Source organism: Rattus rattus, chromosome 7 (assembly GCF_011064425.1).
Source record: "Rattus rattus isolate New Zealand chromosome 7, Rrattus_CSIRO_v1, whole genome shotgun sequence".
In the NCBI taxonomy this organism is placed as follows: Eukaryota; Metazoa; Chordata; class Mammalia; order Rodentia; family Muridae; genus Rattus; species Rattus rattus.
Window position 1 is genome coordinate 78765850 of NC_046160.1, and position 27067 is coordinate 78792916.

Genomic DNA, 27067 nt, shown 5'->3' on the forward strand with positions numbered 1-27067 from the left:
TGTCCTTGACAAAGGCTTGATTAGCAGTTCAACTCTTTGGGCAAAGTCACTAGCTCTTATCCGAATTAGAATACAGAACACAGAATAAGTCAAGACAATCCATGACATTTTTATTGAGCCTTTAGTTTATGAGGTAAAAGGAAAAGCAGCTGTCTTGAATACTTTACATAGCTGTAGGAAAATATTTGAGACTTAAAGGGAGTTACAGGGGATTATGTTTCTCAAAAGTTGAGATCAAGTAAACAAGCTTTAAATTGTTTAAATTTTCCAGTTGATCTTTCCTTACAATAGTAACAAGCTCTAATTAGCCACATTAGGTTTTTATGTTTGCTGATGTACTGGCTTCAGTCAATATCTACTAATTCTACTTCAAAAATGAGCTTGGTATTTGGTGGAATTCTGTGGGAAATGGTCAAGGAAAACTTGAAAAGTGCCTCTCCCCAACCACTAAACCATAGCACATTAGGGTTGTGAAATCAGAATTAGAAGTTCTAGGGAAAGCCAGAGATTGTACTAGTAACACTCTCTTGAGAGGACAGGTTTGTATTTGACTCAGGCTAGCTTGAGTTTCTTAAAAGTAAACTTGATGATCAATACCTCACTAATGCCACCAACATTGTATTCAAAACATGTATATTGGAGGAATATGTCATCCTCTGTGAATTAAAAGACAAGTTTAGGTGTGCTTGGTGGTGCACAGCTTAAAAACCCAGCACTTGGAAGGCAGAGGCAGACATCTCTGAATCTAAGGACGGTCTGCTCGGTACAATGCTACCACCTCTAAGAAACAAAAAGTGAGAAGGCTTTCTTTATCAGTCTTATGATTTCACACGACATGAATTTAACATTTTGAAGACTACAGAGAGAACTTCCAACCTCAAACCTCATTCCTTATCATCTACAAATTATAATAGCAAAACTAATTTGGCCAACAAGAATGAAATCAACAGCTAAAACTTAATTTCCCACTTAACTATCAGGTCAATTTAGTCTAAATGGTCTAGAATCATTGCCTTTCTGCTTTTGTAATTGTTGACAAATTGGGGCCTATCATAGAAATGCTGTAATCATTAATAAATGCTTATAAAATGCTTATTTTTACTGTGGTCTCCTTCATTTTACATGTGGTAAACTGTTTCATTCCTAAGTATTTGAATTCATACTTAGCTAAATGAAACTATAACACAAAGCGAGAAAGGGAAAAAAGGAACAGAACAAAGTCTGACTACTTGCACTGACAGAAAATACCAGTACCAATCAGTCAGTATCACATTCCTGTATCCTCAACCAGGGCAAAGGGTATTATCCACATCAGGAAGATAGAAAGGAATCTTGATTTGGTGGATTACTTCAACAGCATTTTTCATCTCTCCAGGTGGTCTTAAAAACATTTACTCTATGCTTGTGTCTTATCCTATACATTCCCATAACATGCCAATGGAGGTCTAAGAACAACTTGTGGGCCTAAGAATCTGGAATTCGGGTTAAAAGGCTTGGTGGCAAACCTGGGGTGGGGAGGGTGTGTGCTATAAAGGAAAAAGGATACTTGGCGTCCGGCTGTCCTTTCTTTCCATAGGCCCATTCTGGTTCAATCTCCAGTCGAGCCTTTTCTCCTTTGCTCATAGTTAAGAGTGCTTCATCCCACTAAAAGCAAAATAAATTTTTGTCAATTTTTTCAAAAAAACATGTAATCAGAGTGACAGATATACCTATTTTTAATTCTATTAGGGATGGAGATGGCTCAGAAGTTAATGGGAACTTGGTGAGGACAAGACTTCAGTTCTCAGAACCCACATCAAACAGCTCCACCTGAAGAAACCCCCTCTTTTTTAACCTTTATGAATATTTATACACATAGCATATACAAAACACAAAATATCTGTGTGTGTGTTTTGAGACAAACTCTGGTCTATGTAGCCCTGGCTTGACTCCCCTGAAGGCTCCACTCAGCCTTTGTTGAGTTAGAGAGCAAACCTTGTACTTGTCAATCAAGCTACACCTTCACAACTAAAACATTTGACTTGGTGTTTTGTATTATTTTTGAGTTCTATATAAGAGTCTTAGACATACAGAAAGCAGTATGTCATTTTTTTATAGCTACACTAAGCATTTTGGTTATAATCATTTGTTGAGGAACTTCAATTTGAACAATGGATAGGGTTCATCCTACTAAGTCTAACATTCTTAAGATTTACTTTGTTACTTCCCATATCCTTGTGCAAACAAAAGCATTCTATTTATAGAAGGAAGAAATAATTCCTGTTTCTGCAAGTACTTCAGTGAATACATGTTTTCATTATAGGTGACAAAAAGGCTGTATTTTATAGAAAGCCTAAATGTGAAAGGTTGTTTTCTGACACAGTATCTTACTAAGAAAAACAGTAAAAACTTATATATAGGCACAAGTGTATGATTCCTTATTATATTAAATTATACTCAGTTTATACCTCTGGGGTTTGTAAATACTGTTTTTTTTCAGACAGGGTCTCTGTAACCCTGGGTGTGCCTGCACTTGTTATCTAGGAGGGGCTGACTTAGAGATCTATCTACATCTTCCTATAGATAAGCCTGCATGCCAGGCCCAGGATATTAGGAAACTGACAAGTGGAACACTTGTACCAGATCAGCCAGTAAGGATAGTGTGATGTCTGTCTGACTTCAAAGATTATTTTTGTTGTATCACTAACCCTAATTTTTGGACTTTAAAAAAATGTCTGTGTGTTGTGGTAGAGTGAATGAGAATGTCCCCTAAAGGGTCATTTAGGTGCATAATCCCCAGCTGATGACTGTAAGGAGAAAGAAAGTGGCTGAAGAGATGGCTCAATGGTTAAGACTGCTCTTCCCAGAGGATTCTCGTTCAGTTCCCTGAACACACATGGCAGCTCACAACTGTCTGTAAATCCAGCTCCAGGGCATTCAACACCCTCACATGAAATACATGCAGGAAAGATACCAATGTATATAGAATTAAAAAATCATTTAAAAAAAAAAAAGTGTGGCCTTGTTTGGAGGAGGTATGTTGAGGTTTCAAAAGCCCCTTCCAGGCCCAGTTTCCTGCCTGGTACCTGCTGATGAGGATATAAAAATCTCAGCTACTATTTCAGTACCCTGTCTTTATGCTCCTGGCTATGAGGTCAATGAACTAATGCAACCTTGCCTTTTTATAAGAGTTGCCTTGGTCATGGTGTTCGTTCATAGCTACAGATCTAAGGTACACTTACAATTTAATCAAGGTATGCTTTCTTTCCTTTTTTTTTTTAAAGATTTACTTATTTTATATATGTGAGTACACTGTAGCTGTCTTCAGACACACCAGAAGAGGGCATCAGATCTTACTACAGATGGCTGTGAGCCACCATGTGGTTGCTGGGATTTGAACTCAGGACCTCTGGAAGAGCAGTCAGTGCTCTTAACCACTGAGCCATCTCTCTAGCCCAAGGTATGCTTTCATATGCTAAGCAAATGTTCCTTCACAAAGCTGCTCTCTTTCCCCACAGTCAAAACTTTTTAGAGCCTTACACCACAAACAACACATATTTAGAATACCTATCCCTTCAACAGAGGAATGGATACGAAAATTGTGGTACAACTACTCAGCTGTCAAAACAATGAGTTCACAGAATACCTATATACTCATTTGCCATCTTTACTTACTCCTCTGATAACCTTGCCTACTCCAACCTTAAAACTTAAAGGCTTGGCATTTTTCTTCTTCTTTGAACCTGCAAAATAGATTTTCCTTTTAATCACATACTTTTGTTTTAATTATGCTCTAAACTGTAATATTAGGCACTTAAGAACTACACCAAAAGTTACAAAAGTAATCTTAAAACATTTGAATTATGTTTTGTGCTGCATGCATGCATACATACCCATACATTTTCGCTAACTAACAGGTTCATGTAACCTCAAGGTGAACACACAAAAGCAGAGGATCAGGACTACTAAATAACATGCCCTATTGCCTTCTTTCTTCCAGTGAGGTAGAATCTTACTGCGCAGGTGGGCTACAACTTCTGATCCTAACCTGGCCTTTTGTTTCCAGAGTGCTGGCATTAAGGATATCAGCTACCACATATCCAGCTCATTTTTAATCTTTTACATTAAAATCCTAAAGCGTTCTAAAACACTGTTAGGTTTGAATGTCCTTTTTTCCTTACTAACTTGATACTGAGGTTTGGTCCCCAATTCACTATGTTGAAAATTTGAGGGAACCTTTAAGAGGTATTATATGCATAATATTAATGCTCTTTTTTATAGGAACAAATTCCTCACTCCCACGGGGCTGAGTAGTTAATTGAAGAGTGCACTATTGGCAAAGTAGGCAGAGAGTACTGACCTCCCTCAATCATGGCCACACAAGTACCCAGGAGTGGAGAGGATACCACTTCCACTGTTCTTGGAGTGCCACAACTGACAGCCAAACCAAAGCTCTAACAAGTTCAAGAGATCTAAAACAGACAAAACTTTCAAGTTCCTCATCCTTTGCTTGCCAAATAATCAAGATTAGCTAACCAGCAACCCATGAACGGTAAACATCAGGGAAAAGTAAAAGCAAAGAAGGTGAAGAAGGTATGTCATTTGTCTACTACACAAAAGTTAACACTTACTTGTTTGAATATTAGTATCAAAAACAGTTCCATCTGGGAGTGTTCCTGTATACCAGCAGTGAACAACATCTCCCTTTTTAGGAAAGTTGGTTTTATCTCCCTTTTTTAGAACAGATTTTGTATATTTGGGTGGACCCTAAAATTAAATACATATAGTTATTTATGACCTTTTAAAAAGATAACTAATATTATCAAAGTCAGATCAGAGTGATAAACTACCAGTAGCCAACACCTATAAGAAACTTTCAACTCAACAATGAGAATACTATTCAAACACAAGGCCATAACTGAATGTTATATAACTTAGAGCATCTTTGGAAACTTAAGGCATGACTGTGTTCATCATTTCATAAAGTCTCAGAAAACTACTACTAAATTCCTAAGGTATTATAATACCCCTGACACACACAATCAAACAAAATTTGATTTGTACAGGCACCAATAATTGTATTACTAGATTTTTTCCATCCTAGCTAATGAAGATAAAAAGTTATGCTGCCACTATCCACAACCTGTATATGACCCCTAAAGAATCTTAGATGGACCCAGGAATGGTGGCACACACCTTTAATCCTAGCACTCAAAGAGGCAGACAGCATATCTGTGAACCCAAGGCTAGCCTGATAAACATTTTGAGTTCCAGGCCAGTCAGTTACAAGATGAGATATACAAAAGAAATACATCTTGTGAGCCACATGAGTACCCATTCGAGTAATAAATTGCATTCTGATTTTTAAAATACTGTCTTGTAACTTTGGCCAAGAATTGACCAGCTTCACATGAATTTAGAACACTTTGTGCTCATTTCTTTACTATTTTTCCTCTGTCGTTCCAAAGTACAAGGAGAGAAATAACAGATGAGTACAGGATTAGTAAGGGAGAGATCTAGAAAGAAGGAGAAAAATGTATTTTTGACTTCAATATTCCCAACTTAATAACATAAAACAAGAGCCTTTTTTTTTCTTTCTCTTTTTTTTTGAGTCTTATTTCTACACAGGTAAAATAAAAAAATTAAGTATTCACAGAGCTTCTTCATGTCAAAGCTACAGGTCTTAAAAATAACCCTTTAAGATTCTTTGAATTGCTTCTGGCTCTTAAGAAATTGTGTTTTTACTAGAAAAATCTTTCTATACAAATTTTGTGGGGCCAAGGTATGACTACATAGCCTTTGCTATCTTGGTACTCACTATGTAGACCAGGCTGACCTTGAAGTCACAGAGATCTGCCTTCTTCTGCCTCCTGAGTGTTAGGATTAAAAATATATACCACCACTCTTTCTTAACTCTTCAACAATCTATTATTCGGTCTTATAATAAATTCATCCAAGTTGCTTTATGTGTACATACCTACAGATATTAATTTGTGCTTTCTGACCAAGAGGAAAAAAAGCTATGAAATTACCTGGCTTTAATCACATAACTATCTGACTTTACTACACCTTAACTTACACTCTGTGAAAACATACCCAAATGCTTTAAAAGTTGATACTGATTGCTGCAATGGAAGGAGCTTATTATAGCTGAATTTAACAATTCTTGTACTGGTGAAGGCACAAAAATCAAGAGTTTGAAACCAACCTAAACTACAAAGTAAAATGTATCTCACCAACAAAAAGATTTTATCCGATTCTTCAAACTTTATACAGTAATGTAAAACTTGAGCTGGGGAAGATAGGACATGAGCTCATATCTTGAAACCAGGCATGGACTGTTTCCATAGCTAGGCACACTATGGTCATTAGAAAGGCTAAAAATAACAAAGTTTCTTTATCCAGCCTGACTTGGCTACAGAATCAGGTTCTTAAAATAGTTCAGAAAGCTTGGGAGCTCTAGCCAGAAGCTACCAGCTCTTTGTTTTATTTCTATACTAGGATAGGGAGTCACTATAGTCCAAATCACAGCTTAGTTCTAAAAAAGTGGCTGCATTCAACCGTGCCTTAGTTTATTTTGAGACTTAAAGCAAATGTTAGGTGGGCTTCAAGGTGGGGGTATAAATGACTTCTAGTCAAGTTATGGGGGGCCAGCCTGTACAACTTAGTGAAGCCCTTCTCAAAACTAAAGTACTTGCGATTAGCTCAATGGCATAACACTTGTCTACCGTTCACCAGGTCCTAGGTTCAATCCCTAGTATGCATAAAGAAGACAAAAGAGAAAGGTAAAATGTATACAAACCTCATCAAGGGTCTCTTCAGACTTGGAATCTTTCTGTTTATCATCATTAAGCTTCACGTTTTTCACCTGTTCAGATACTTTACTTATAGTTTCAGTACCCTTGAAACGCTGTTAAAAAATTAAAAAATGAGTATTGAAGACTAATAACTAGGAAGAGTATCTAGAGTTCCCTTTCAGGAAATGAGCATTCTACAATGAAGACACAATATCCCTCAATGAGTGTAACAAAAGTCAACTTTCCAAGGGGATCACTTGAAAACAAAGTCTGTAACTCTTGACCCTTAAACCACTACATGATACAAATTCTAAACAAGCATCACGACCTTCAGACAAGCAACTAGAGATGTATGCGCTTATAGCTCTTCCTTAAAAATTTTTTCTTGTAAATGATGATCACTTTACAGTAAACAAATGTTAAAACTCTTTAAAAATCTGTTTTTCTTAAAGGCTTATCTAAACCAGTGAATTCTTTAACAAGAGTGTAGAGAATGTCACCTGACTTAATGGATTTATTACTTAAGAATTTAATCTGGTTCCTTTAAAAATACCCCAAGGGCTGGAGAAATGGCTCAGCAGTTAAGATGGCTGTTCTTCTAAAGGTCTTAAGTTCAACTCCCAGCAACCACACGGCGGCTCACAACCATCTGTAATGGGTTCTGATGCCCTCTTCTGGTGTGTCTGAAGACAGCTACTCATATACATAAATCTTTATAAAGAAAACATCCAATTAAAAGAACAACAGCCCAAAAACTGAACTGTGTTTTAAATTAGCCTTGCTTGATATGACAGAAAGCCCAATTATGATCACAGCTAAGAAAAACTACAGGTGGGAAAACCCCAACTTACCCTTCAAAAAGAAAACTGCACTTAAAATTTGTGTATAGAAATAAGATTTATAAATGAAATTCTCTTACTAGGATATTATCACTTACCTTACTTTCAAAAAGATGGTTGTAGGCAGTAACCAAATGGTCCTTATTAGCAGTTTTAGCTACATTCTTTATGTTTCCCAGTAATTTATGTTCTGCAAGAAACTACAAAGAAAAAAGCTTATTAGTTCAACCATTTTCCCTCAAGTGGAAAGGATCTAAAAGTAGAAATGGAGTCTGGAACTGAGGCTCTAACTCAGGAAGTAGAGGGCTTGACTGTCACACACAAACCACTGGGCTCTGTTCCACACACCACATAAACTGCATTTGCAAACCCTAAATCCATGCACTGAGAGGCAGAAAGGCCATGGCCAGGTATACAGTGAAATTCACCACCAGGCTGAGATACATGAGACCCTGACTCAAGGAAAGAAAAGAAAATGGAGCCTGCCATGATTCTAGTCTGAGGCAGGAGGATCCCTTGAGCTCACAAATTCAAGACCAGTCTGGTCAGACAGTAAGGAGATAAAAGTTGGTATCCCTGTCTTAAAACCTAGAAACTTAGAAACAATCTTTTTGTGCTAGCTGCTATGATTTTTAATAGTAATAATGAAGAAATAAAGCAAACACTATTTTTAATCTCATTCTTAAAAAGCAGATTTTAAAATCAGGTATTAAAGGGCAAGATCTATATAGTACATGTGGGAGACAGACTCATTCTAACCTTTCTCCCATTACAGAACACACAGAAAAGATTACCTAGACATCTAGCACACGATAAGCAGTTGCTCCTGATAGAGTGCTTTCTGCCATGCCTTTGGAAGCCTCAATCCTTGTCGGGAATGGCTACCAGGACCTAGTTACAACCCACTATCTGGACTAAAATCTTACTACCTTAGTCTGGAGACCAAGCTTTTCAAAGAGCAGTGTTTAGGCCTAGAGGATAGTCTGATGACCTGAGTTTAATCCATGTGCCCTGAACTGGAGAGAACAGGCTCCCGCAAGCTGTCTTCTGAGCCCCCCCCCCACACACACACACAAAGTAAAGTCTAAAAGACCCAGGTTCTCTACAGTACAAGATTAGCAGAAGTATAAATTGATGTGGAATAGTCTGTCACATTGCACAAGCCTGGATTTGATCCCCAGAGCCCACACCCAGAGAACTGATTCTTACAAGTTGTCCTCTGAACTCCACAAGTGTCACGGCACTCATGCCCACATACATTAAGCCAATATATAAATATAAATGTAAAATGACAAAGCATCTTCAAGACTGAGTCAGGATGGAGAGCTCTGGGCCAACTTTATGTTCCCAGTAAGACTGTCTCAAGAAGCAAAAAGTAAGCAACAACAAAAGTTAAAAAAAAAAAAAATCAATAAATTCATAGTATGTTCATCTTAAAATCTGGTGAAGGTTAAAAACCTTGGTTTAAAAACCCAATTTTTAAAACACCTTTGTGTGTTTGTGAGTGCCTATGGACACACAAAAAGCATGCATGGTATGTTCAAGTCAGAATTCCATATGCGGGCGTTGCTCTCCATGTTAAGACAGGTTCTTTCTTACAGGCTCACTGGCCTAAGAGCTTCCAAGGATTCTCTAGTCTCCATTTCCCATGAGACATTGTGAGTATAGGCACATACTCCCTCCTACAGCTTCAGAGTGGTCCTGGGCATCCTAACATAACATCACACTTGTAAGCCATTTCTCCAGCCCTTTATTCCAGTCTCCTTCCTTTGCTGTATTTGGAAGTTCTGAACCTCCAAATCTTCTTATGTTCTCAAGCTGTCTCCTGCACCAAAGAGTTCTGTAAGCTACTTTTTGTTTTTGTCTCCACTTCATTTTTCTGTCTTTCCCTTTTCTCTCCTTCCTCTCTGTTTGTAACCCTGCCCAGCCTAGAATTTACTGTGGAGTCCAGGCTGACCTGGAACTCAGATCTACCTGCCTCTAGGATTAAAGGCATAGGCCACCATGACCTTTACTACTATAAAAAACTGATTTTAACTGATGAAGGACTGTTGAAAGGAGATAAAAGCTGGTTATATAGAATAATCAGTTACTTTAACACTCTTGTTATTTCTTTGAGATTCCAGAAAAATATCTAAAATACAACTATTTAATGTTTTATGATTAACAAAAATAATGACCATCAACTAATTTAGGTAAGAGAATGATCACTGGGGAAAAGAAATTATTACAAAACTGCTATTTGTTTCAAGTCCCTTGAAATTGTCCAAGTCAGGTCAGTGTAGCCTAAGAGTCTAAAAGAAGGGAAAAAATTAAAAACTTTACATTTTACATTGGGATAAATAAGCTGTTTAAAGACAGCTTAGAGAAGTACAGTATTCAGGTATTAAATGCCTAACTCTACTGCTGAAAATTATAATGGCTTAAGAGACTATCCAGTAAAATGATATATAGGTCTATCTGCAAGGGTGTCTTTCCCTTTCACCCTTGCGTATTCATTCAAACACAGGTCTCCAGGTTACTGCACATGCTCCAAAAATATGGGCTGAACCATATCCTGATGCCAGGATATGTGTGAGAGTTCCTGAATCTCCCAACGAGATCTTAAGTGAAAAAACAATCTTTTCAAAGGAACCCAGAAACTTTTTTAAACTGAAATAGCAGGACTCTAAAAACACAGGCATGAATATGTGAATGATGACTGGAAAATACGCATTTAAATGTCTGTCACTAAATTCATTTTCACTTTGGAATCACACAACACTCACTATTTTGACATTTTAGATTCTGGAAAACTGTAGGAAAACCTAATTTAGGCCGCACTTTCTATTTCTAAACAGTAGATATGTGCACAACGTGTACCATCATTCAACAATTTAACTGAGATATGGAACAGGACATACATGGCGCAGGGCTGTTATCCCTAGTACTTTCGAGGTGAATGTAAGGTGAGTGTGAGGCTAGTCTGGGCTATGTAAGATGCTGCCTCCAAAACACATTAAGGAGTTGGGGGGTGAGGGTGGGCGGAATGAATGACCCTTTCTGAAGGACAAGAAGTCAAAGTCTAACAAAATAATCCTGTGACTACAAAATGGATGGCTAAGATGCAGACAAGGCTGAAAACTGCATTATACAACTAGAATTTTTCAAATCTGCGTGCTTATAATCATAGAAGACCACAATATTAAAAATTCGCATTTAATTCCCCTAAGGTATTTTGTAAAAGGTTTTGGAACGAAAAAGTTAAAACACTAATACATGGGTTTTTGAAAATCAGATTATAGTTCATTGTATTTAGGACCAATGTATTTAATACACTGGTAAGACAAACAAGATGCACAGGAGACTCCCTCACAGCTTTACACCCCTCCCATTTCTCAGTGGCCAGCACACTCTGAGCCCGGGAAGCATGCACTCCCGGTTCCTCGCCCCCGCCTGAGACGCCAACATTTCAAGGTTCCTTTTTCTCAGGTCCTCGACCCTCACAGATCCCAACTGAGATTTAAATCTACGATCGCAGCTCCTTGGCCTAGGACACAAGGGCTGATCCCCGCAGAAACTGGGGCGGCCCAAGGGGTGGGAGGGTGGGAGCTCACGCGGGCCGCTCGGGCCTGGCCAGCACCGGCCACAGAAGGCGAGGGCGGGGGCACCGAGGAATCCGGTATGTAAGGCATCTCCGGGGGGGTGAAGTGGCCCCGGGACGCCCCAGCCCGGCCGCCCAGAAGCCTTTGGTACCGAATCTGAACCGTGATCCTGCAGAAACTTGATAATGTCCTTCTTGGGCAGCTGCTCGCTGCGCAGCTGCTCCACGGTCCATGCACGCTGCGGAACAGCCGCCGCCATCTTCCCCCGCTGCTGCTGCTGCACTGAGCCAGCCCGCCTCAGCCCGGCGCTGCCCCGCCCTCAGGGCGTGGCCCGGGTTTACGCCACGCTCTAGGGGTGGGTCCTATGCCTTTCTGAGTCAGCCCACATATTCTACGCAGCCCCACCCCTGAAGCGTGGCCTGGGCATGCGCCATGCTCGAGGGGGCGGGGCTTCTGCCATTCTTAGTCCTCTTGGGGCCTGCAGGGAAACTCAGGGGCGGGGCCGCCGTCGTCCTAAAGGGGATTGAGACGTGGGCTAGGGTGATGTCAAGGCTGGGTTGTGAGAGCCTTGTTGAGTAGAAAGATCTGTGGTAGTCGCTTAGCCTGATGAACGCAATGATGATGTCAAAGCTTATTTTGACGCTTTCTAAGCCCCACCTGTTTATTATTTACGGCCTACTACGTCTTTAAAAGTACAGATTGTAAACTCTTTAAAGAAAATAACAGCATTCGAGTTTTCCGTTTCGTTTTATCTAGATCTATTCTAATCTTATCTAAATTGACTTAGTACTTGTCCATCAAACAATTTTCACAAAACTAAATGGAAACCTCCCCAAACAGAGTTTTGCCTACAAATTTAGAAGCTTGAATAAAACAATGCAATTAAGCTGCACTTAAAATACATCTTTCCAATACAGCAGGAGCTACGTGTGTTTGTACTTTACTTCAGTAACTGAGGGAACAGAGATTTACTAAAATTGTACTGGTACCCAAGTCTGAAAGCAGAAAGCTATGACTAACAGAACTGCACAAGAACGCTTACTGCTCTAAATCTGTATGCCTGAAGCACTCAGGAGCCTGTAGAGCCCTTTACAAGCTGAGGCAGGACATTGGCCAGCTCAAGACCATTTTGATCTACATGCTCAGTTCCAGGCCAGAGTGAGCCTCTGAGCAAGACCTTTGTGTGAAACAAAAACATACGGAGGGAAACAGAAAAAGAAATACCATGACAAAAATTTGTTTTAGTTTCTCAATACAGAGCCAGATTACATTCACTTTCTTTAGACAGGCAAATCATTAAAGTTGCCATTTGTAACACGAGACTGCATTTTCTCAGCATAAATGGAGAAAAATATTAATTATTTAACTCTACTTTTGCTTTTACTCTCATCTTCAGGTTTAAATATTCAATCATTTTACGGTCACAATGGATGCTTGCCCTGGGATCACAAAGTTATGTATCTTAACATTGTATGTAGTAGTATCAGGTTAACAGTGATACCTCATTTGAAGAAGAGCAAAAACTACATTCTATTTACTCATGTTACTCTTGACCTGGCAACTCTGGTAACCAAGGATAACCTTGACCTCATGATTCTCCAGACATCACCTCAGGCCAGAGCCACCACTCCAGGTTAGAGAATACATTTAAACCCGCTAGGGAAAGGGAAGAGTACAAAACAAAACAAAACTTGCAAAGGCGACTAAATCCAGACACTCGCCCAACTTCGCTCAACACGCATGCGTTTCAGCTGGTTTCCGGAATGGCAACCAATCATCTTCCTGCCGCAAAGTCGGCGGCGGGTTCTTCAACCCGACGGGCTGCGGCCAGTCCCGCCCCCCGGGTTCCACTGTGTCACTGGCAGGAGACTGATGGGCGTCCGATCCGTGTCGGTTGCACCGCGGTCCTGGCGGCTTCCTCAGCGGAGCCCCGCTGCTGCTGGGGATCATGAGCGGACGGCAGAGAACGCTCTTCCAGACGTGGGGCCCGAGCCTTGTGCGAGGCGCCGGCGCTCCGGGCTGCGGCCAGCCGCGCTCGCCCGCGGTGACGGAGGCTCTCCCGGAGGAGGACGACGAGGTGCTGTTGGTGGCAGCGTACGAGGCTGAACAGCAACTGGATCCCGGGGATGGCGGCTTCTGCGCGGCTGCGGGCGCCCTGTGGATCTACCCCACCAATTGCCCCGTGCGCGACTACCAGCTGGACATCTCCAGGACCGCGCTGTTCTGCAACACCCTGGTGTGCTTGCCCACCGGTCTGGGGAAGACCTTTATTGCCGCCGTGGTCATGTATAATTTCTACCGCTGGTTCCCTTCTGGCAAGGTGGTTTTCATGGCACCCACGAAGCCCCTGGTGACACAGCAGATGGAAGCCTGCTTCCACGTGATGGGTATTCCACAGTCTCACATGGCTGAAATGACAGGTATCTCAGACAAACGAGGCTTCTGGGGAAAGGCCTGCTCTTGTGGAAATAGCTATGCAGGCAGATTCCCCAGTGCAAATGTGTTCATTTTACATTCTTTCCCATAAAACGTCGTCTGTCGGTAGCAAAGCCCAGTCTGATGCATAAGCTTTCTCTAGTTACTTTCAGAGGTATCTTGTAAATTGCCAGGGTTTTGAAACATTTGTGTGTGGAGGTGGAGGGGTAAGCTGAACATATTTCTTGCCATCCTTTCCGAGGAGGATTTCCCGGTTGAAGAATTTGCTTTTCTCCAGATCTTATATTCTTCTGCAGGAATTCTCTAAAGACATTGTCATTGCAGTTATAGAAAGCATCGGCTTTGACCCTTGGGTTGCATCAGAGCTCCAAGGTATAACATGATGATTGTCCAATTTCTCTCCCTTTAAGTAGACTACCAGAGCATGAGTGTATTCAGAAAGTAGGCCAGGCTGTTTAGTCTATAGATGATGGTCTGAAGTTTCCCTGCCCCGCGGTGTGTTTCTTCACTTTTATTTTGAGACAGGGTCTTGCTGTATGCCTCTGCTGGCCTTGAATTCCATATGTAGAACAAGCTAGCCTTGAACTTACAGTTGACTTACCTCAAGCTCCAGAGTCCTGGGTGACAGGGGACTGCCACCACACCCTGCTCCACTGTCACTTTTATTCACAGGTTCAACTCAAGCTGTCAACAGGAAGGAGATATGGTCTAGCAGGAGGGTTCTTTTTCTTACACCTCAAGTTATGGTAAATGACCTGACTAGAGGGGCTGTCCCTGCTGCCCATGTAAAGTGTCTTGTGGTTGATGAAGCTCATAAGGCTCTTGGGAACTACGCTTACTGCCAGGTAATCATTTTGTCAAATGCATATATTGTTAAGGGACATTTGGGGAAGTAAGTCTCAGTGATGGGAAATATTGCTACTGTGATTATAAAAGCCTTGCATTCACTCTGTCAGAGCGGAGGGTAATGGGAAATCCACTCCTTTGTCCATTCAGATCTGTTTGCTGCCCCCCCCTTCTTTTCTCTTTTTCTTCCCCCTTTAAACTCCCAGCCCTTCTCTCTTTTTCTTTCTTTCTCTTTTTTCTTTTATGAGACAGCATCTCTCTATGTAACTTTGCTGGCCTGGAACTCACTATGTAGACCAGGCTGGCCTTGAACTTTTAGAGCTCTGCAGGCCTCTGCTAGAACTAATGGCATATGCTACCACACCGAGCACTGCTATCTTCTTAACTTTAACAAGGCCATTAATGTCAGATGTGGGTTCCGTTTCTTGCCTTCCTTCCTAATTAGAATCTCCAGCTTTAAGAATTTGCTCTTTGGAGCTGGAGAGAAGGCTCAGGGCTTAAGAGCACTCGCTGCTCTTCCAGAGGTTATGAGTTCAATTCCTAGCAACCACACGGTGATTCACAACCATCTATAACTCGTTCTGAAACCAGTGTCAGTAAGATGGGGTAAGATGACAGGCACTTGTCAGTCTTGAGTGTGTGTGATATACATATTCAACATACTTAGCAGTTTGGTTTGGTCATAGAAGTTATTCATCTCCTTAGGCTAAACGGAATTGTCTTTCTCCTTCCCTCTTCTATCTATTAAGTCAGTGTACCCTCATCTCTCCCACCTCAGTATTTGTCATAAAGGCATTTATTTTTTAAATATTTTTTTAATTTACTTTTAGCTGTGTATATATGGGTGTGAATAAGTAGGACTGTGTACCTGTGACTGTAGGTGCCTTCAAGTCCAGAATAGGTTGTAGAGCTTGAGTTCCAGGTGGCGAACCTGGGGTTTGGGACAGAACTCTCTGCAAGGGCAGTGTGCACCCTTAACTGCTGGGCTGTCTCTGTAGCCAAAGTAGCCTTTTAAACATGTCCAATTGGAAGGTATCTGTGCTATTGTTACTGTTTAGATGGCGTCTCCCTGTGAGTCCAGGTTGGCCTCCGACTGGGAATGCTCCTGACTCAGCCTCTAGCACACTGGCATTATAAGTGTATCAGAACTGGTGACTGGAGATGTATAATATCCATGCAGGAGGTAAGAAGGAGGATAGAGCTCATTGGAATCTTGATCTCTGCTTTTAGGCTTGTATAGTTACTGCGTAGTATAGACAACAGGAAGGAAAGCTGGCCGTCTTATCACAAGTGCTGCTATTAGGATGGAGGATACAGAATAGGAATGTAAGAGAAAGAAGGAAAGTCAGAGACTTGATTTTACTGCCAGTTTGTGAGTTTGTAGTTTCCATGGAGACAAGTTAGACTGTTACTGTATTACTCTGTATTGTCCTACGAAGAATTATCATTTGTTTGTTTATTTATTTTTAAAGAATTATTGATTTTATTTTATCTATATGAGTGCACCGTCGCTATCTTCAGAAACACAAGAAGAAGCCATCAGATCTCAATTACAGATGGTTGTGAGCCACCATGTGGTTGCTGGGATTTGAACTCAGGACCTTTAGAAGAGCAGTCGGTGCTCTTAACCACTGAGCCATCTCTCCAGCCCTATTTCTTTTTATTTAGTTTTTTGAGATGGAATTTCTCTATGTAGCTCTGGCTGTCTTGGAATTCACTTTGTAGACCAGGCTGGCCTTGAACTGAGAGATCTGCCTGACTTTACCTCCTGAGTCCTGGGACTAAAGGCGTGTGTCACCATGGTGAGAATTAAATTTCTTACCATTATCATTTTAGCTGTATCTAGGAAATATATCTATTTCATTTTTTAAATTTTTCTAGATTAATACAGATTATTATTTACATTTGGGAAAATAGTTAATGTTTCTTTGTTTGTTTATTATTTGAGCCAGAACTGGCTTGAACTCACTGTATCTAAAGCTGACCTGACACTATTACTAATCCTCCTGCCTTTCCCCTTCCCTAGTGCTGGATTACATCACTTCTCACTACCTCCATCCTGAAAGACAGTTTAAACTTTGTATTCCAGCTATGTGCAAATTCATTTGTAGAATTAGCTTGTATTTAATTCATTTATTTTCTTTTTTTTTTTTTTATGTATTACACATTAAACATTTATATACGTATATGTACATACACATGTATATACATGTATTTATACATATGTACATCTATATATGTATATACACCTATATATTATACACATATAGTCTATATTAAACATTAAATATATGCTTATATATGTAGATATACATATGTATATACTTGTATATATGCATATATAAAAATATACATAGGTATGTATATCTACACATATATTTTTTAAATTTACAAGAAGATTTTTTTTTTTTTTTTTATTAACTTGAATATTTCTTATATACATTTGAGTGTTATCCCTTTCCTGTTTCCGGCAAACATCCCCCCCCCCCTCCCCTTCCTTATGGGTGTTCCCTCCCGACCCTCCCCCATTGCACCCTCCCAAGCAACAGTCTAGTTCACTGGGGTTCAGTATTAGCAGGACCCAGGGCTTCCCTTCCACTGGTGCTCTTACTAGGATATTCATTGCTACCTATGAGGTCAGAGTCCAGGGTCAGTCCATGTATAGTCTTTAGGTAGTGGCTTAGTCCCTGGAAGCTCTGGTTGCTTGGCATTGTTGTACATATGGGGTCTCGAGCCCCTTCAAGCTCTTCAGTTCTTTCTCTGATTCCTTCAACGGGGTCCTATTCTCAGTTCAGAGGTTTGCTGCTGACATTCCCCTCTGTATTTGCTGTATTCTGGCTGTGTCTCTCAGGATCGATCTACATCCAGCTCCTGTCGGTCTGCACTTCTTTGCTTCATCCATCTTGTCTAATTGGGTGGCTGTATATATATGGGCCACATGTGGGGCAGGCTCTGAATGGATGTGCCTTCAGTCTCTGTTTTAATCTTTGCCTCTCTCTACCCTGCCAAGGGTATTCTTGTTCCCCTTTTAAAGAAGGAGTGAAGCATTCACATTTTGATCATCCGTCTTGAGTTTCATTTGTTCTAGGCATCTAGGGTAATTCAGGCATTTGGGCTAATAGCCACTTATCAATGAGTGCATACCATGTATGTCTTTCTGTGATTAGGTTAGCTCACTCAGGATGATATTTTCCAGTTCCAACCATTTGCCTACAAATTTCATAAACTTCGTTGTTTTTGATAGCTGAGTAATATTCCATTGTGTAGATATACCACATTTTCTGTATCCATTCCTCTGTTGAAGGGCATCTGGGTTCTTTTCCAGCTTCTGGCTATTATAAATAAGGCTGCGATGAACATAGTGGAGCACGTGTCTTTTTTATATGTTGGGGCATCTTTTGGGTATATGCCCAAGAGAGGTATAGCTGGATCCTCAGGCAGTTCAATGTCCAATTTTCTGAGGAACCTCCAGACTGATTTCCAGAATGGTTGTACCAGTCTGCAATCCCACCAACAATGGAGGAGTGTTCCTCTTTCTCCACATCCTCGCCAGCATTTGCTGTCACCTGAGTTTTTGATCTTAGCCATTCTCACTGGTGTGAGGTGAAATCTCAGGGTTGTTTTGATTTGCATTTCCCTGATGACTAAAGATGTTGAACATTTCTTTAGGTGTTTCTCAGCCATTCGGCATTCCTCAGCTGTGAATTCTTTGTTTAGCTCTGAACCCCATTTTTTAATAGGGTTATTTGTCTCCCTGCGGTCTAACTTTTGAGTTCTTTGTATATTTTGGATATAAGGCCTCTATCTGTTGTAGGATTGGTAAAGATCTTTTCCCAATCTGTTGGTTTGCCGTTTTGTCCTAACCACAGTGTCCTTTTGCCTTACAGAAGCTTTGCAGTTTTATGAGATCCCATTTGTTTCTTGATCTTAGAGCATAAGCCATTGGTGTTTTGTTCAGAAATTTTTTCCAGTGCCCATGTGTTCCAGATGCTTCCCTAGTTTTTCTTCTATTAGTTTGAGTGTGTCTGGTTTGATGTGGAGGTCCTTGATCCACTTGGACTTAAGCTTTGTACAGGGTGATAAGCATGGATCGATCTGCATTCTTCTACATGTTGACCTCCAGTTGAACCAGCACCATTTGCTGAAAATGCTATCTTTTTCCATTGGATGGATTTGGCTCCTTTGTCAAAAATCAAGTGACCATAGGTGTGTGGATTCATTTCTGGGTCTTCAATTCTGTTCCATTGGTCTATCTGTCTGTCTCTGTACCAATACCATGCAGTTTTTATCACTATTGCTCTGTAATACTGCTTGAGTTCAGGGATACTGATTCCCCCTGAAGTCCTTTTTTGTTGAGGATAGTTTTAGCTATCCTGGGTTTTTTTTATTCAGATGAATTTGCAAATTGTTCTGTCTAACTCTTTGAAGAATTGGATTGGTATTTTGATGGGGATTGCATTGAATCTGTAGATCGCTTTTGGTAAATGGCCATTTTTACTATATTAATCCTGCCAATCCATGAGCATGGGAGATCTTTCCATCTTCTGAGGTCTTCTTCAATTTCTTTCTTCAGAGTCTTGAAGTTCTTGTTGTACAAATCCTTTACTTGCTTAGGTAAAGTCACACCTAGGTACTTTATATTATTTGGGTCTATTATGCAGGGTGTCGTTTCCCTAATTTCTTTCTCGTCTTGTTTCTCTTTTGTGTAGAGGAAGGCTACTGATTTATTTGAGTTAATTTTATACCCAGCCACTTTGCTGAAGTTGTTTATCAGCTTTAGTAGTTCTCTGGTGGAACTTTTGGCATCACTTAAATATACTATCATATCATCTGCAAATAGTGATATTTTGACTTCTTCTTTTCCGATCTGTATCCCCTTGATCTCCTTTTGTTGTCTGATTGCTCTGGCTAGAACTTCAAGAACTATATTGAATAAGTAGGGAGAGAGTGGGCAGCCTTGTCTAGTCCCTGATTTTAGTGGGATTGCTTCAAGTTTCTCTCCATTTAGTTTAATGTTAGCAACTGGTTTGCTGTATATGGCTTTTACTATGTTTAGGTATGGGCCTTGTATTCCTATTCTTTCCAGGACTTTTATCATGAAGGGGTGTTGAATTTTGTCAAATGCTTTCTCAGCATCTAATGAAATGATCATGTGGTTTTGTTCTTTCAGTTTGTTTATATAATGGATCACGTTGATGGTTTTCCGTATATTAAACCATCCCTGCATGCCTGGGATGAAGCCTACTTGATCATGGTGGATTATTGTTTTGATGTGCTCTTGGATTCGGTTTGCCAGAATTTTGTTGAGTATTTTTGCGTCAATGTTCATAAGGGAAATTGGTCTGAAGTTCTCTTTCTTTGTTGGGTCTTTGTGTGGTTTAGGTATAAGAGTAATTGTGGCTTCATAGAAGGAATTCGGTAGTGCTCCATCTGTTTCAATTTTGTGGAATAGTTTGGATAATATTGGTATGAGGTCTTCTATGAAGGTCTGATAGAATTCTGCACTAAACCCGTCTGGACCTGGGCTCTTTTTGGTTGGGAGACCTTTAATGACTGCTTCTATTTCCTTAGGAGTTATGGGGTTGTTTAACTGGTTTATCTGTTCCTGATTTAACTTCGCACCTGGTATCTGTCTAGGAAATTGTCCATTTCCAGTAGATTTTCAAGTTTTGTTGAATATAGGCTTTTATAGTAAGATCTGATGATTTTTTGAATTTCCTCTGAATCTGTAGTTATGTCTCCCTTTTCATTTCTGATTTTGTTAATTTGGACACACTCTCTGTGTCCTCTCGTTAGTCTGGCTAGGGGTTTATCTATCTTGTTGATTTTCTCAAAGAACCAACTTTTGGTTCTGTTGATTCTTTCTATGGTCCTTTTTGTTTCTACTTGGTTGATTTCAGCTCTGAGTTTGATTATTTCCTGCCTTCTACTCCTCCTGGGTGTATTTGCTTCTTTTTGTTCTAGAGCTTTTAGGTGTGCTGTCAAGCTGCTGACATATGCTTTTTCCTGTTTCTTTCTGCAGGCACTCAGCGCTATGAGTTTTCCTCTTAGCACAGCTTTCATTGTGTCCCATAAGTTTGGGTATGTTGTACCTTCATTTTCATTAAATTCTAAAAAGTTTTTAATTTCTTTCTTTATTTCTTCCTTGACCAGGTTATCATTGAGTAGAGCATTGTTCAGTTTCCACGTATATGTGGGCATTCTTCCCTTATTGTTATTGAAGACCAGCTTTAGGCAGTGGTGGTCCGATAGCACGCATGGGATTATTTCTATCTTTCTGTGTCTGTTGAGGCCTGTTTTTTGACCAATTATATGGTCAATTTTGGAGAAAGTACCATGAGGAGCTGAGAAGAAGGTATATCCTTTTGCTTTAGGGTAGAAAGTTCTATAAATATCCGTTAAGTCCATTTGGCTCATGACTTCTCTTAGTCTGTCTACGTCTCTGTTTAATTTCTGTTTCCATGATCTGTCCATTGATGAGAGTGGGGTGTTGAAATCTCCTACTATTATTGTGTGAGGTGCAATGTGTTTTTGAGCTTTAGTAAGGTTTCTTTTTTTTCACGTTATGTAGGTGCCCTTGTATTTGGGGCATAGATATTTAGGATTGAGAGTTCATCTTGGTGGATTTTTTTCCTTTGATGAATATAAAGTGTCCTTCCTTATCTTTTTTGATGACTTTTAGTTGGAAATTGATTTTATTTGATATTAGAATGGCTACTCCAGCTTGCTTCTTCTGACCATTTGCTTGGAAAGTTGTTTCCCAGCCTTTCATTCTGAGGTAGTGTCTGTCTTTGTCTCTGAGGTGTGTTTCCTGTAGGCAGCAGAATGCAGGGTCCTCGTTGCGTATCCAGTTTGTTAATCTATGTCTTTTTATTGGGGAGTTGAGGCCATTGATGTTGAGAGATTTTAAGGAATAGTGATTATTCCTTCCTGTTATATTCATATTTGGATGTGAGGTTGTGTTTGTGTTCTTTTCTTCTCTTTGTTTTGTTGCCAAGACGATTAGTTTCTTGCCTCTTCTTGGGTATAGCTTGCCTCCTTATGTTGGGCTTTACCATTTATTATCCTTTGTAGTGCTGGATTTGTAGAAAGATATTGTGTAAATTTGGTTTTGTCATGGAATATCTTGGTTTCTCCATCTATGTTAATTGAGAGTTTTGCAGGATACAGTAGCCTGGGCTGGCATTTGTGTTCTCTTAGGATCTGTATGACATCAGTCCAGGATCTTCTGGCCTTCATAGTTTCTGGCGAAAAGTCTGGTGTGATTCTGATAGGTCTGCCTTTATATGTTACTTGACCTTTTTCCCTTACTGCTTTTAATATTCTTTCTTTATTTTGTGCGTTTAGTGTTTTGACTATTATGTGACGGGAGGTGTTTCTTTTCTGGTCCAATCTATTTGGAGTTCTGTAGGCTTCTTGTATGCCTATGGGTATCTCTTTTTTTTAGGTTAGGGAAGTTTTCTTCTATGATTTTGTTGAAGATATTTACTGGTCCTTTTGAGCTGGGAGTCTTCACTCTCTTCTATACCTATTATCCTTAGGTTTGATCTTCTCATTGAGTCCTGGATTTCCTGTATGTTTTGGACCAGTAGCTTTTTCCCGCTTTTACATTATCTTTGACAGTTGAGTCAATGATTTCTATGGAATCTTCTGCTCCTGAGATTCTCTCTTCCATCTCTTTTGTATTCTGTTGGTGAAGCTTGTATCTACAGCTCCTTGTCTCTTCTTTTGGTTTTTTCTATATCCAGGGTTATTTCCATGTGTTCTTTCTTGATTGCTTCTATTTCCATTTTTAATTCCTTCAACTGTTTGATTGTGTTTTCCTGGAATTCTTTCAGGATTTTTTGCAATTCCTCTCTGTAGGCTTCTACTTGTTCTCTAAGGGAGTTCTTCATGTCTTTCTTGAAGTCCTCCAGCATCATGATCAAATCTGATTTTGAAACTAGATCTTGCTTTTCTGGTGTGTTTGGATATTCCATGTTTGTTTTGGTGGGAGAATTGGGCTCCGATGATGCCATGTAGTCTTGGTTTCTGTTGCTTGTGTTCCTGCGCTTGCCTCTCGCCATCAGATTATCTCTAGTGTTACTTTGTTCTGCTAATTCTGACAGTGGCTAGACTGTCCTATAAGCCTGTGTGTCAGGAGTGCTGTAGACCTGTTTTACTGTTTTCTTTCAGCCAGTTATGGGGACAGAGTGTTCTGCTTTCGTGTGTGTAGTTTTGTCCCTCTACAGGTCTTCAGCTGTTCCTGTGGGCCTGTGTCTTGAGTTCACCAGGCAGGTCACTTGCAGCAGAAAAGTTGGTCTTACCTGTGGTCCCGAGGCTCAAGTTCGCTCGCGGGGTGCTGCCCACGGGCTCTCTGCGGTGGCAGCAACCGGGAAGATCTGCGCCGCCTCTTCCGGGAGCCTCCGTGCACCAGGGTTCCAGATGGCCTCTGGTGTTTTCCTCTGGCGTCCGAGATGTGTGTGCAGAGAGCAGTCTCTTCTGGTTTCGCAGGCGTGTCTGCCTCTCTGAAGGTTTAGCTCTCCCTCCCACGGGATTTGGGTGCAGAGAACTGTTTATCCGGTCTGTTTCCTTCAGGTTCCGGCAGTGTCTCAGGCAGGGCTCCTGCCTCACCTGGGCCCTCTCCCACGGGAGCCCAGAGGCCTTATACAGTTTCCTCTTGGGCCAGGGATGTGGGCAGGGGTGGGCAGTGTTGGTGGTCTCTTCTGCTCTGCAGCCTCAGGAGTGCCCACCTGACCAGGCGGTAAGGTATCTCTCCCACGGGTTCTGGGAGCAGAGAGCTGCTGCGGGCCGGGATCCATGGGTGTGGGACTTCCGGTAAACACAGGACGTGCCTGGTCCTAGAGGGATTCTGCCTCTGTTGTCCCGATTCCACCCGGCAAGTCACTTGCAGCAGATAAGTTAGTCTTACCTTTGGTCCCGAGGCTCAAGTTCGCTCGCGGGGTTCTGCCCACGGGCTCTCTGCGGTGGCAGCGACCAGGAAGATCTGCGCCGCCTCCTAATTCATTTATTTTCAAAAGGTTTCTAGACGTTACATGATTTTTTTTTTTTGGAAGCAAGGTTGGGATTTAATAAAGATATTTTAATATAGGCTTCAGTGCAGGGATTAATAGGAAGCATTCAGAAGAAGTTAAGACATACAAGAGAGCATGGGTAGGTGTCTCTTAGAAGAGTCAGAGAAAGAGAGACATACCCCAGTGTGGGTACAGGCTCCTCAGTGGACAATCAATCTTTTTTCAAAAACCTTAAGTCTTATACTTTTAACAATAAATGCAATTGAACATGCATTGATTTAAGTAGTAACAAACAGCCTTGAATCATTCCAGATACAAATGACAACAGGCACACATGCACTGGATAGCCCAGGCTGGCCTTAACCTGTTTTTTTCTTCTGTTTTGTTTTGTTTTGTTTTGCTTTTTTGGTGAGGAGTGGTGGTGGTAGTGGCAGGAATTGTAACAAGGTTTCTCTGTATAGCCCTGGCTGTCCTGGAACTCTCTGTGTAGATGCAGCTGGCCTCAAAGTTGAGATCCGTCTGCTTCTGCATTCCAAGTGCTAGGATTAAAGGCACTCGGCTAGCCTTAACTCTTGGCAGCCCTTCTCCCTCAGTCTTCCAAGCACTGGTAGTATAGCTATGAGCAACCTGCCAGCTTACTTCTCATGCATGATAATTTGGTAGACGTACTGGATGGTTGTAACACAGAAGGTTAAATGGCCCAAGATGTCTTCATTGTTTGAAAGATGACTTGAAATCTTAGTTCTCATGCAACCATTTCTTTTTTACTTGAAGTACTAGGGATGACATTCGGGCCTCAGCTTACTGCCTAGGCAGCCTACTACTGAACTTCATCCCCACCTCCAATAACTTTTATTTACATTATTTTGTTATTGCTTGCTTATTTAGAGACAAGGTCTTGCTTATGTGGTCCAGGTTATCCTTGAACCTGCTGTAATCCTCAGTTTCCTGAGAGCGGAGCTTGCAGGCTCCCACCATATTCATCTTCAAAAAGAGTTCTTTTTTTTTTTTTTTTTTTTTTTTTTTTTTTTTTTTCGGAGCTGGGGTCCGAACCCCGGGCCTTTTGCTTCCTAGGTAAGCGCTCTACCACTGAGCTAAATCCCCAGCCCTCAAAAAGAGTTCTTTAAAGCACCAATCCAAAAAGTGCTTTTTTTCTTTTTTTTTTTTTTTACACCAGTGGTTTTCGACCCCTTTGGGTTTGACACCTTTGGGGGGGGGGGACTCTTTCATAGGGGTCGAGTATCAGATATTTATATCACAAAGTAGCAACAAAAATGATGCCGTGGTTGGCTATCACCATCACATGAGGAACTGTGTTAAAGGGTTCCAGCATTGGGGAGGTTGAGAACCACCGCATATATCTTCTTGTCTCGCCTGTCCATATATTCGCTTGTCGTCCTAATACGGTATCTGAGGCTATCACCTCTAGCACTCTGCTGGCTAGTTTTTGTCACCTTGACACACGTAGTCACTTGGGAAGAAGGAGCCTCAACTGAGGAACTGCCTCCATCCATCAGGTGGGCCGAGGGATATGTCTTTGGGTCACCTTGATTAACAGTATTGTGGGGTGGCCATCCTTGCTCGTGAGTAAGCCGCAATCCTCCATGGTCTCTGCATCAGTGTCTGCTCTAACTAGATTCCAGCATTCCACCCAAGGACTGTAACTTGTAAGATGAAATAAACCCTTTCCTCCCCAAAGTTTCTTTTAGTTAAATGTTTCACTAGAGCAACAAACAGTGAACTAAAGTAAACACTGAGACAAATGGTCATCGAGGATATTTTATCTTGCATAGACCTTTTTATTTCTCAGTGCTGGGATGAACTGTAGGACCTTCTGTGTACAAGCTAGGTAAGCACTTTCCCACTTAGTTACACCCGGGGCCTTTATCAGTAATGGTTTTCCCTCCCGTTTCTGTACCTCACTATAGCCCAGGCTGGCCTAGAACTCATGTAGCCCAGGCTCACCTTGACTTTTAGCTATTCTCCTATCTTAGCCTCCTGAGTGCTATGGTTATTACTGGTGTGCCCCACCATATCCAGTTTCATTCTTAATTGGAGTAATTCTACTGAGGTCTGCCTTGTATATAATGGTTTGCCTTTATATGTGGTGTCTAGCATCTTTAAAATACCTTAAATGGGGCTGGAGAGATGGCTCAGCGGTTAAGAGCTCTGTCTGCTCTTCCAGAGGTCCTGAGTTCAATTTCCAGAAACCACAGTGGCTCACAACTATCTGTCCTGGGATCTGATGCCCTCTTCTGGCATGCAGGTGTACATACAGATATGTACTCATTTACATAAATAAATATTTTTTAGAAAATAAATAACGTTTGAGCATTAGTTGAGATTTGGCTTGAGTATCATCAAATCTAAGTCATTTGTTTATGGGATACAGTGCTTTGGTGGTAGCTCCATATACCAGACTATCAGTGTATCAATGGAGGAATAACCATAATAGACCAGACGTAATACCTTGTTTCATTGAACCACTATTATTTTCACATTGAGCAGATGAAGTTAAAATCCTTTTTTTTTTTTTTTAAGGTTGTAAGGGAACTGGTCAAATACACCAATCACTTTCGAATCTTGGCTCTTAGTGCCACACCAGGTAGTGATATCAAGGTAAGTACCATGACTTTTTATTCATTATATGAAAGGAAATACAAATTTTTATATAGGGCCAGATCAGTTTTCCAATTTAGTATTCCTGGTATGGCTTGAGGACGGTGGCATTTGTATAACTGCAGAAGTTTTTTTACAGTAGTGGCATCTGTCCCTCTCTCTTTTTCTCCCCTCTCCCTTCTTTTCTTTCCTGTTTGGAGACTGGTTCTGGTCATGTTGTCAGGCAGGCCTTCAACTTCTTACTCAAGGGATCAGCCTCCAACTTGGTTATGACTGCAGGCCTGAGCTCCAACTACAGCAGCTGGTTTAGAGCCTTAAGCATGCTATGTCTGCTTTTCTGAGCTCCTGGCCTCGTTCTAGTATTTATTGAGCCACGGTCTCCCTAGGCAGGCCTGATCCTTGTTTTACCCTCCTGAGTATCTCAGGTTGTAGGCCATGCCATCTTAAGGGCCTAGCTATATATTTTTGTTTGATTGTTCACTTGTTTGTTTGTTTGTTTTTAAGTTTGATTTTTCCACTATTTTTTGCCATCAAGATAATTTGTAGAAGATTAAAATGTTTATATGACTTTCATCTTTTTTTCCTGATACTAGCATTGATATAATTATAAATATAAACCACAGTATAAAAAGGACAAGCTAATACTTCCTCTGCAGATCTCAATCTTATTGAACTTTTCCAGTGTGCTCCCTACACACACACTCACACACACAGATGTTTTTTGCATTGTGTTTAGTCAGAATGTCTCTTCACTCCCATCCAGGATGTGATGATAGCTCAGTCTTCCTTCCCAGGATCGTAGGCTTTTTTAAAAAATTATTTATTTATTGTTTTTGTATGAGGGTGTCCATGCCCTGGAACAGGAGTTACATCCACTTGTGAGCTGCCATGTGGTGCGGGGAATCGAACCCCAGGTTTCTGGAAGAGCAGCTAGTGATCATAACCACTCGTTC

The 27067-nt window shown here is 40.8% G+C and overlaps 2 protein-coding genes across 2 annotated transcripts; one reads left to right on the plus strand and one right to left on the minus strand.

Moving 5' to 3' along the window:
* Nucleotides 1-88: 88 nt before the first annotated feature.
* On the minus strand, nucleotides 89-11508 carry Fkbp3 (FKBP prolyl isomerase 3). Its single transcript, XM_032907840.1, has 7 exons — nucleotides 11351-11508; nucleotides 7714-7815; nucleotides 6782-6889; nucleotides 4611-4746; nucleotides 3655-3722; nucleotides 1547-1644; nucleotides 89-399 (listed from the first exon to the last, which is right to left on the minus strand). Exons 1-7 carry the CDS (start codon nucleotides 11456-11458, stop codon nucleotides 345-347), a joined length of 675 nt encoding a protein of 224 aa, XP_032763731.1. The 5' UTR covers nucleotides 11459-11508; the 3' UTR covers nucleotides 89-344.
* A 1270-nt stretch (nucleotides 11509-12778) lies between these two features.
* Nucleotides 12779-26364, plus strand: LOC116905106 (Fanconi anemia group M protein homolog). Its single transcript, XM_032907843.1, has 3 exons — nucleotides 12779-13619; nucleotides 14308-14480; nucleotides 26037-26364. Exons 1-3 carry the CDS (start codon nucleotides 13148-13150, stop codon nucleotides 26211-26213), a joined length of 822 nt encoding a protein of 273 aa, XP_032763734.1. The 5' UTR covers nucleotides 12779-13147; the 3' UTR covers nucleotides 26214-26364.
* The last annotated feature ends 703 nt before the right edge of the window (nucleotides 26365-27067 follow it).